The 12,120-nt window shown below is 38.5% G+C and overlaps 1 protein-coding gene across 2 annotated transcripts in view; it reads left to right on the plus strand.

The window, feature by feature from the left end:
- si:dkey-238f9.1 (chemokine-like protein TAFA-2) overlaps positions 1-12,120 on the plus strand; it is a 70,792-nt gene that overhangs the window by 38,213 nt on the left and 20,459 nt on the right. For both annotated transcript variants that reach the window (XM_026348869.1, XM_026348870.1), the window contains exon 2: positions 3,197-3,309. In XM_026348869.1, the coding sequence (XP_026204654.1) occupies positions 3,198-3,309 (112 nt within the window). In that variant the 5' untranslated portion in view covers position 3,197. The remainder of the gene's footprint in view (positions 1-3,196; positions 3,310-12,120) is intronic.

Genomic DNA, 12,120 nt, shown 5'->3' on the forward strand with positions numbered 1-12,120 from the left:
CACCTGGTCTCAGCATCACATCCATCAGGTGGAATAATTTTCCTGTTAACTATCTCCAAAAAGCCACCTGAACACTACCAGACGCAAGATGGAAATTGTAAAATTAGATGCTAGAGTAGATTTAAATCATGCTCGGTATAAAACCAGATGCCCTACTGTCTACCGTCAGAGACTAACTGCTACAACAGCTTCATTTCATTTTCAACAAACAGGGCAACGTGCAATCAAATTCCAATTATTTCAGGAGTTCAGCTCTAAGCGCAGACTCTTTCATCTTATTACCACAAACTGCAAATAAGTGAAAATAAGATTGAGAGCAGATGCTAAAATATTTAAAGTGGCTCTAATATTTCTTTAGATAAACAGAAGTGGAGGAAATTAAAGATAATACACTAAAAGTCAGGTTGAACTGTTGAGCTTGTCTCTAAATTGCAAGTACTGTATTTGCAACAGTGGAAATCTTTTCTTTAACTTGTCACCATTTTTAGAGACTAACATTGTACCAAACTATGGGTGCTGCAGGTGAAATCTTCTAACTCAGTGGGAGTGAGAAAAAGTTGAACTGAACCTTTGCAAAGGTCTGCAGAAGCCAGACAAATGCAAACTATCCCTTTCTGCAAGCACAATGGGCGAGTGTGGTTAAGACACCAGTCCTTGAGCCTTAATACTTTTATTACCTGGATTTCTTCCTCTTAAAACATTCGTAGGGCCAATTCTTAAAAATTATCAGTAATTTAAATTGTTAACACCTGTGTTTATTCACAAGTTACTTCCACATTTATAATGCATTGTTCTGCAGTACTGCCAGTGGTTAAACATCAGAAAACTGAAATAGATTTTTTGGATTGGCTTCAATTGGAGCCCCATTCTCTAATTTTCTTTAATATTAGTGTTTGAAATTTTCAAAATGTTTCAAAATGTCGCTTGGATAGATTTGTATTATGAATTTGTTGTGATTGACAGGTGTGACAGCCTATCACAGTCACTTTGCTACTGTACTGTGCCTCACTTCTGGTCTAACCAGCTTTGTGTCGATGATTTGGCTTCAACACATGACCAGACGGCAGTAAGTGTAATTGCAAACCACAGACTTCAAATAGTCACTTAATGAATCTGTGGGTGATGTTACAGACACTGTGTCTACGTTAATCTTCAGTCTGAGCGTTCATAACACCTGATTGCGTCAGCTGTCTGAGATGTACAGAATTAGAACCTCCTGTTAAGATCTCACCCAGCTCTGGCTGTCAGTACAAAGGCAATCACAGCAAAATATTTTCCTCACATGCAAGCCTCTGCCAGATAAGGAAGAGTTGATCTTGTTGTGTGAAACCAAGCATTTTACTAATTTGAGTGGCTGCATTGGAACAGAGTTCAAAGCAGAGCTGTGATTTGCGACTGCTTATTCATGAGACAGGAGGCCAGCTCTGTTGGCAGTAAGATGAACCACTGATTGCTTTGCTTGTTCCGCTCTCCATGGGCCTCTCAGATGGAGATGGAGAGTATTACTGGACAACAGCACTCTGAAAGTACGCAGAGATTACTGAGCAGAGCACATTAAGACGGACCACACAAACAGCATTACTCAACTCCCAGGTAGCCGGATGACAGCAAGCGGGAAAGACTAGACAGAGAACATAAACAGACTTAATCTGTTCTCTGTCCTATGCATATATACATATCGTCACCATATCATGTACAGCACGCTGAAGTATGCATATTTCACTTAAACGGCCCATGACTAATGCGTTACATATTTTTTGAGGAGTTAAGTTAAAATGGGACTAGACGTGTTGTCTTTCAGCTGTTCTAGTTCGTTTCATGTTTCTGGGTTACATCCAAAGCTCCTGTTGTTATTCCAGTGAGACTGGGCCGATGTTGCTACAGCCCACAGATCAGTGCTGGCCCCCACCTAGTGAAACTTATAAAAAGGAGTAGACAAACAAGGGAACACAACGCCAACCAACACTAGCTGTTTTTTTACATATAATCACTGGACAATGTAGAGAGAACCAGGTTCAGAACTTGCGTAGAGTTGTGCTGTAACACACATGCAGAGATTGTCTGAGTCACATATACAAAACATTAGTATAGTAATAGTTGGAACAGCAACGTCCTTTAGCAGCAACCTTAACTGAAAATCCTACTGCCTTCTGCGACAGGTTGTGAAAACAGTGATTCATGAAGTGCCCAAAGTATAACAATACCCAAAGTCTGATGGTGGCCTGCAACTGGATCTGTTGTTGTTGTATGTTTTCATCTTTTGGAGTCAACAGAGTTGACACTTTCTCACTTCACATATTGACTTCTGCATGAACACTTTAACCAGCACTAGCAGAGCAGTGCCATCTAACCTGAAAGGATGAAGAAATTTGAGAAATTTTAATGATGCACGGTAAAAGAAAGTAATTTACCGAACTGAAAGATTGGCGTTTTACTGCCATCCAGCATACAATCACATGTTCACATCACTTTTGGCGTCTGACTATGGGTAACATGGGCACCCAGCCTTACAAAAGTACTGTATGTAACATCAGGACATAAAAAGCATAATATGACACAAATGCAACTTTTTCTAAAATGTGATTAATTCCTTTCTCAGTTATTTCTGTTAATGTTGGCTTATACAATATGAATTCCTATAGTTGAAGATAAACAAGGCTGTATGGCACAGAAAAGGAATACTGTAGTTGCTAGACTAGTGACTAGTGTGTTAGAGTAAATACAGTTCTGTGCTTCTTTCCATCGAGTTACTGAGCAAACATTTTAACAGACAGGTATAGAATTTTTTTAGCTGCTAAAAGTCAATATGTTGACGTGATGTCAAAGTTCAACAGACTTTAATTCAGTTTGACTTCCCTGTGTTGAAATGACCTGACTTGTGATAGGGCTCTACTACGTGTGTGTTATTCATTTCAATTTCCTCACAATATTTCGTCTACTTTGGGGAGCCCTGCTGTGTGTGTGTGTCCCTCAGCAGGCTAATCCTTAACGCAGCCAAGACGTCCAGTTAAAACTCCATAGATCCAAGCTTTTTGATTTGTGGAGTTACTCTAATTGAACACCTCTGTCTGCCAAGGCAAAGCTTTGGGAGCTCGTTGGCAAGTGCCCTAATGAGCCAGACTGCACATCTGAGTGTTCATGCGATGCAAATATGGCTGACAGCTGATAATTCTTGTCTTTACTTTTTTTTTTCCAGAATGCGGGAGAGGGACATACAGAGCATGTGCAGAAGGGCGCTGCTGCTGACTGTCTGTATGGTGTCTCTCTGGGTGCAACTGACCAGTGCATCGTCACACAGAAGCCACATAGGTACCACACTGCATGTGATCAACACTCTTATTTCTTTCTTTCAATAAGGATTATTCATTCATAATGCACAGAAACACACTTTCAACTAGCATGCTTCACACTAAGATGCTTAGTTCAAGCAAAGTCTGTCGCTATTGGCTGATCAACAGCTTAAATAAAACCATAGATTAAAGAAAAGTACTGGTGTACTTCAATTTTTTATAGCATGATACATTCATCACCTGTTAAAGGTCTAATAAGAGGGATTCAGAAAGCAGTTTTAAACTTCACGTGGTGGGTGGATTACAGTTGACATTTCATGCAACTGATTTATTACAGCCCAGAACAGTCACATGTGCTGGGTACAGTCCTCCTCACTGAGTTTTAAGGCTTTTAAGGAACTGATATTATAAAGTTCAAAGATTTACTAGAAGGTTGTGTTTTGTGCACGTGGGAATTCAACACTTGAGGGGTCATTCAAGTCAACGATCCCATGGAAGAAAGTAATAGCACTACAGTAAGTTTGTGTGTGTGGATGGTGATGAGACCTTTCACACTGACTTAATGGAGACATGGCCTGATCTCGTGGCGTAACGGTAGAAACTATGACTACACATTAAAATAATGAGCCTTATTCCACTGTTGGACAAACATTATGTAATGGCTGGAGGGAAAGGGCTCCACGTTAACTGAAAAACTTTTAGCATCAAAACAAGGACATGACAGGATAGACTGAGGATGGATTCACATCATTTAAAAAACCTAAATAACATGTGCCACATATGACAACAAACTTAAGTCTTGGTCAGACTCGTATTTGACTTCACCAGCTGCTGAATAATGTTAACACAATATAATGGCTTCAGTTGAGAAACTGAAACTTTGCTTTATGAATTACATTTTACCATACCACCAGTTATGAGGGACACTTGGTCTGCAGATCTAAAGTTTTTTGTTGCGTGCCATCAAACCTGACTTTACAAAGTCACAGTTCAGTTTGGCCAACTACTAAGTTGATGTAATTACAGAAACATTAACTCACAAACTTTTACACAGCCAAAGCCTTGTTTTGACTCACAATCATGTTTTGCAGACTTCACTCCATCCAAACTGGTACCACAGTGTTCCACATTTCTTATCTGTCCATTTTACCCACTACACCTGTAAATAACAAAATAATATTTACTTGCATTTGAGCAAATAACACAAAAACAAATCACAATATAATTGAATGCACTATTCTATACTTAAATAGCATCTAGTATAATAATAATAATATTATAATTAATATAGTATTAATGAAATAGGAAACACACACACATTCAAATTAAATAGGCTCCTAAGTGTGGCTTGTACAACAGCATATGTGTAAGTATTTCATAGTTCCAATTTTTTAATTAATTGGCCTGAGGAGGCACCACTTCATAAATGTGTTTTGTTGTCTCCCAGATGCACCTAATTTAGACTGAAAACAATCAGAAGAATCATTTTACTGTCATTGCACACTATTCTTCCAAAAAATTAAATGAAGGAGCTGCTGATAGTACTTTTATATTAGTGTTTGTTACAGTGTATACTGCAGTATATTTACTGTGTCCTATGTTATATATCTATTTATATATCTACACTTGTATTGCTGGAAAATGTCTGCTTTGAGTTTAGCCTGTATAATGCACTCTTTAAATATTAATTTAATTTTGTGACTCTTCCAGTGTGAACACCTGACAGTCAAATGCTGTTGGATTTAATATGCTTTATGGCTTTGGGACTCAGTGTGTAGATTATGCACAAAATCTTTGATGCCTTAAGCGGATTGTCCATTAATTGCAGGGCTGGGAGTTTAGCCCTCAGCTCTGCAACATATTTGTATGTTTAGGTGCACTTTAGTATCACACTGAACTACATTTGCTGCAGACTGTTAGGCCAATACTTTGAGACCAGTGTGGTCGTTAACGGTGAGAGATCTGTATGTGTGGATTTGGGTAGTATATAAAATAACTATAATAAATATATCTATATATAAAAATCTGTCATAAAAGACAATATATGGACTACTATGTCCTCATTATTTTGTTTACTTTGGTTCTGGTTTTCATGGCTTGAGCTTGAAGAACCTGATTTGCCTGATAGATCTACTGTATGACCTCAACCTCTTCCAGCGCCTTTGAGGAACTCACTGTACAAACCAGGCATTATTGACATCACTAATGCATTTAAGGTTTTCTGCAATTGTAACTCCACAGGTAGGCTCGTAGGTTTACTTTTTACCTTCTCATGTGATCGTCTAATCAGTACATTTCATATTTACTGAATATATTTGACGTATGGTAGACTGATGATTGAGCACCAAATCCCATTTGTTTGACTGCAAACATGTTGGATAAACCATTTAATCCTCATGCTGACATGACTCTCTCTTTGGTTTTGCATTTGTCCCACTCTTGTGGTTTGTGTGCTTATTCCTGTGATTTATTAGATGAGAGAGAGAGCCAGCACAGGTAGCTTGGCCCCGTTCTCCCCAGGCTGCACTGACACTTAGGTAATCACGCAGCCTGTTCCTGAGCTACGGAGGTCAAGTCAAGGTGGGCCCAATAAACAAACCTCTTTAGCCCTGCTGTTTATTGAGGTGGGGGCAATTGAACCTTTCACTATAACATGACTGGAGCACAGTGAGCTTACAGCGTGAACGCGTAGCCCCTGTAATAAGACCACTGCATCCCCCAGAGCACCATCTACATTCATTAGCTAGTCATGAAAGAGTGGAGTGGGAGAGGAAGGGCGAGAGCGGCGTGCTCTGGAGAGAGAGCAGGCGAGATAACAAGTACCTTTCGGCTGTACAATTTGTTTTGGTCTCATCAATAGGATTTAGACTGATGATGTGACCAGGTCAAATGTGATCCTCATTACTCAGCTATTTAGATACTTGGATACTTTTTTCTTTCTGGGTAACTCACTCTGCTTCATTTTAAAAACAGCAATCAAGCTCTCTGCGGTTTGTTGGTCAGTGTGGGGGCAAATGCTGGAATGTGGTAGAGAGGAAAACAGGCGTGAAAAACACATTTCCCACTGAGACTGAGTGATACAATGTCCCAGCAGTTTGCTCTTCTTGAGATGAAGACACTCTAGGCAGCGCCGTTTATAGGTCGTAAACTATAAAGTCATATTTTTAAATACAAGGATAGAAGACATTAAGCCACATGGCTCACGGATAGCGCCACAAATTGGAATCAAAATGATTTTGGAGCTCAGGTTTACGCTGGGTTTAAATTAAGGCTCTGTTCTAAATTCACCCGCACACAAGGGGCCATCCTGCCTTATTAATAAGATAAAACTGTGCATTGGCCCTCATTTGAATTCAGTGGAATATTTTCACATTTGCTTATAGAAGAGACTTTCTAAAACTGTGTGATGTACTCTAATGGCTCATTCTTAAGCTGATTTTTATGCTTCAGGGGATTTTTTTTTTTTTTGTGTTCTATGTAAATTGGCTTTAACTTTTGTTCCACTTCATTGTCAGTGTTTCATACTAGGAACAAACTAATTCTCCTGGGACCAAATTAATGGCAGAATCCAAGGGAAATTTTTTGTTCTACCCACTGTCACAGTCAGATTAATTTTTGGAAAAGATATATTAAGATGTGTCACATAAATAAGAACAGTAAAGTAAAATATGCTTACTAGATAAATTAGAATTGTTTTCTTGTGCCAGCCTGGAGGGGGAAAAGCCTGCAAAGAGAGCTTTTCATGCTTGATGGGTCTTGTGAAAACAGGCAAGCAGCAGACCATGTTTTTAAATGTTTAAAGGCTTAAGGTTATTTTAGAAAGTCAAAAATAATGAAATTTTATTTTTTGAATTTAGCCATTATGTCTTGAACAATGAAAGGTATCACATTTTGTTCAGTGGAAGCTGTAGCAGCTGTTAGAGGAGTTTCTTTAGTGATGCGACAACAGTATGCAGCTACAGAATATGGATGAGTAATAACAAATTGCTGGTGTATAAGAAACTGGATTTAAATAAGTTAGCTCCTCTCGATTCACACACACACACATAAAATATGGAAAATAGATAGCCGTCACTCAGTTAGAAACATAAACCACAAACATTTTCGTGCAGTCAGCCATCGTAACTTTACCGGGAGAGTGGAGGCTGTTACAGCATGTGCGTATAATCTTCATGTGCCCACATACTTAAGTATACTTTAATTTAGTTACGCACATTAGAGCAGGATTAAATGAAGAAACAAATTTTGGGGATCACAATTTTTTTTTAATGTGAACAAAATTGATCCACACTCTCCAATTTCTCCCTTGTTATTTCTCATCACATCAGTACGTGTTGTTCCAGTTTAATTTTCGTACAGGGATCACTGAAATGCATAATATGCTCCATCTAGATCGGTATTGCTGTGTGATAGCAATATATCAGTCTGTGCAGTCCACACAACAGGTCAGCGTGGAATCCTTGCCCAGGGATAGCATGACATTATACCAAGTGGCGGCAGAGCAGGTCAGCCCCACCCTGGGGATACGTAGGGATGTGGCTTCAGAGCATTTGTCCTGACATTTGGAGAGCAGGTGGACAACACAATGGTGGACAGAGATAGTGAGTAGAGGGAGACTGGGATGGAGATGTGGGGCTGTTTGAGATGCACTGTGGGGATGACAGGGGTCAGCTCGCCCCATCTCCCGGTGGCAGCTACAGAGATTAGAAAACCATCAAACGTCCTCTGCTATACACATCTGAATGGCAGCTGTATAGATGAGCCCTGAGTGGCTGTGTGTGGCCTCCTGTTGTATCCTTTGTGTGTGCGATTGTGTAGCTAACAGAGGGAAGCAGGGGACTAGACTATGCGCTGAGAGAATGTCAATAGTTTCATACACATGCTTGTAGGAAATCAGAGTTCACCCTTGAACTTGTTCTTTTTATCATCAGTGTAATAGAATGGTGAAAATCATAAAGCTCTTTTTTTACTGTACATCAGATACAATGGGAAGATTAAAGGGAAATTCTACTTTCATACAACCAGTCTTATTATTTGTGTTTTTGGCCACGATTCAATTTAGTTTATTTATATAGAACGCAATCAAACAAAAATCATCCCATGGCACTTTACATAGTACAGTTAAGACCTTACAGAAAATGCAACAAATCCCCTTTGAGAAAGTACTAGGTGACTGTCGAGAAGTAAGGCTCAACAGAAGAAACCTGCAGCAGAACCAGATTCAGGCAGGGCGGCCATCTGCCTCGACTGGTTGGTCTTAGTGTAAGGTTCCTTCTACTAATACATTGTTCTCACCAATTAAACTGCCAAAAAGTATATTTGGGCAAGAAAATTCAGGCGGGTTTTAAACAACAGGCAACAACAACAACGACAGATGGTAAACATCTGTTCTGTAAACATATGTTGTCATATAGGGGATGAGTCTAGCATTTCATTCAGACCTACTGTACCTTAAGCTCAAATTATGCTGTACCTTCCACATTTGAACAGCTGAAGGAATCTGTAAGTGTTTACTTAGGGTGCAACACATAATTAGCAAACGTTTAAACTGCTCCACTACTCATATCTAGTCGTATGAACAGATTTGCATGTGTGCACTGGTTTCCCTGTGTCCATTTTAGGGCACATCAGAACCTTAGTGCTATAGTTGCGTGACCACAATGTTGCCATGTAACTGTATTTATATCATCAGTATCTGAACACTGCCTGGGTTAAGGTCAGTTCACATCTGATCAGTGTTTTCAAGCAAACGCTGACCGGGAAAATAGCTTTGAGTAAAACCTGTCTGTGTGTTGCATCGCAGCAGATAGGACCCATACTGTCAGAATCGGATACGCCAGCAGCCTTCTGTCTCCATTCACTTTCTAATTACAGCTCAAATGTAAACCCATTATCCCTCGCCACATTATGAGTTACCTCTAGCTATTCTGAAACTCAAAGAAATGAGGATTTTTTGGATTTTGATAGAAATCGAAGGAGAGCCTGGTGATAACGATTTGAGCTGATGAATGCAATTAGTGCAGAAGTGCTAACAGCATGGCGGTAATTGGGTCTTACAAACTAAAAGCCTGCCCTTACCCAGCAATTAGAGCAACCTCCTTTAAAGTTAGTCAATTGTATTGCTGTTAATGGTCTATGCTTGGTTGAAGCTTAGCACAAGGAGGTACAGCCTCCTTTCGAATTGGCTATGTCTCTGTTTCTTTTCACAGGGTTTTGTCCTCTGTTGAAATTTTAATGTGTTGAAGAATTTTTGACAATTCATATGTGGTGGTGGTGGTGGTGATTCATTAATCCACAAGCTGTGCTATATGAGATGCTGTGTGATGCATGTTGCTACATAACATTACCTTTGGAATTGTGGAGTGCTGCTAAAAACATAGGTAAGGAATAAAACTGATGAAGTATTTTTAATATGTAAAAACAGTAAATAATGTTTTGGCACCTTTTTGTTATTCAGTATAAAAGCCATTGAAATCACTGATATAATTAGTATCAATTATATTCATGTATCATTAATCATCTATTTTGTATATGCATGCATATATAATAATATATAATGCATTATTGTATTATGATGATTAATTATCATTTACAATTATAGATATAGTTATATCTATATATCCTATTTATATAGTCAATATGTATTATCTGTCTTATTGAATATGAAATATGCAAATTATTCTTTTTTAGATCTATGACATCATTTGAATGCAGTCATCCAGATTTGTCTCTACTGTATTTTTTTATTCTGTGTTTGCCTGATGCATGTTGCAACACAATGTTGTATTGATTGGTTCCTAGAAGCTGAACACACGGATGTTGAAGGACTTCCTGCTTTCAATGTTCTGTCTAGTGTCTATATTCTGTATAGAGTGTCTATATATATGTTGGCTTGGCTTAATATCAGTAATGTGAATTATTTCTCCTAAGCATCCTCAGTCAAACTGCATTTGTCTTTAAATAATATATGACTGTGTTTCTCTGATGCAGTTTCTAAATCATTCTTCTTCTGGGGTAACACTTTCTGTTGCACTCCATACCTAATGCACACATGTGCAAGACGGTGTCAAAACAGCTTGGCACCAGAGTTGATTTAGCAGTATTGTATGCAAATCAAATAAACTGTGGCTGAGCTCATTTACATCTTAGGTTTAAGAAAATGTGGTGACATACAATAACAACTTGCAACAGGCTTGGTAAATATCCTCCTAGGAGCACTAATGTGTAACTGTACTGTAAATAAGGTCATATTTCCTAGCTTAACACAATTACCACTCCTAAAGGTATTAAAACTACAGTGTGATATGGTTCAGTAACAGCATGCCTTCAGGGTTTTTGTTAAAAGTTGAGAGGAATGATGAAAAGCTTTTTACAGTTAATTGGTGTTGGATTGAGGACCTTTGGGTTGGGTTGATTGGTGGTTCATCCTTTTACCGGCTACATTGTGCAGTCCCTGTAATGTTCAGACACTAATTTTGCCTATGAATTCAAATAATTCTCTTCATCATCACAGTTTTCAACTATGAAATAGTTGCAACTATTATATAATTTCAGATTACATATAACCTGTAAGACCTTGACTTTAAAAGAACATTTCAACTTCACTCATACTAAACAAGCTGCTGCAGGCTGCAAGGAAATTACATGTTAATACTTGGGTTTAGTTGCTAAATTAAATGTAATGCTAAATATTCTGTAGATGCTTTTTAGCTGAGTTTGTCTAAATTGGTACACATGCAGCAGCCTGTATTATTATTATATCTCCAGTGTACAGTGTTGGGGTCATTATTCAAAAAAGTAATGGATTGCACATTACTCATTACTTTTTTAAAAGGCAATATATTCTGATTAGTAAATTACTTCCTATGGAAGGTCGTTTGTTGCACTGCTCATTACATTACTTTTGCATTACTGTGCCACAGCCTGAGATGTATTGTGAAGTAATTGCCAGTTAATATAATGTTAAACCTTACATATACCCACAAATCAGCACAATTATTTTCAATAAGATCTTTAGTTTATGCACAAAGAAATGTATGAAACTGTACAAAAGAAATTGGCCTTCCTAACACAAGTATAATATACATTTCACTTAATGACAGCTGAGCTCCAGCAACCCCACAAACCCTAATAGGGTAAGCTGTTTAAACGATGGATGGATGAATGTTTACTGACATATAACTTATATTTATAGGACTAAACAAGCTAAAAAAAAAAAAAGAAAACCATGACTTTAAACAGACTGCTCCGGTTTATTTGATGTGTTTAAGCAGTGATTATACCTCTATGAGGAAGAGTATTTAAAGTAATTTGTCAGATGACCTCTTCCTCCTTAGAAGGAAGACCATGGAGGCTGAACAGCCTCACAGCTGCACTGGACAGCATCACTGTGTTGAATTTCGCGGATATTGCTTTTATTATAGGAAACTAGTTCAGGATCTGACCCCGTGTCTTCAGGGTTGTATTTGATGAAGTTCTATCTTCCGCATCTAAAGCTAAGAAGTAATTCTCACTGATGCTGGAAGCAGGGGTCCGATGCTTCAGTATCTCTGCTCATTGTGGCAGGGGAAAGAAGGTTAGAAGGTGTAATGTGATTATTGAATTTAGAAAAGTACCCTGTTGCAATACTGCGTTACAGACAGATGTAATGTGAATACATTAATGTGTTAACCTCCAACACTGAGAGGATATATACATATAGGTTTTAATAGCCTCAGAGGAACAGGCAGAGTTGTCTGAGCTATGACGGAAACAAAAGCAGACGTGTGCACCCGTACTTGGTGAACCCCGAGATATGTTAGTGCAAAACCAGTCAGATGGAAGACACAAG

This window comes from Anabas testudineus, chromosome 5 (genome assembly GCF_900324465.2).
Source record: "Anabas testudineus chromosome 5, fAnaTes1.2, whole genome shotgun sequence".
NCBI classification, from domain to species: Eukaryota; Metazoa; Chordata; class Actinopteri; order Anabantiformes; family Anabantidae; genus Anabas; species Anabas testudineus.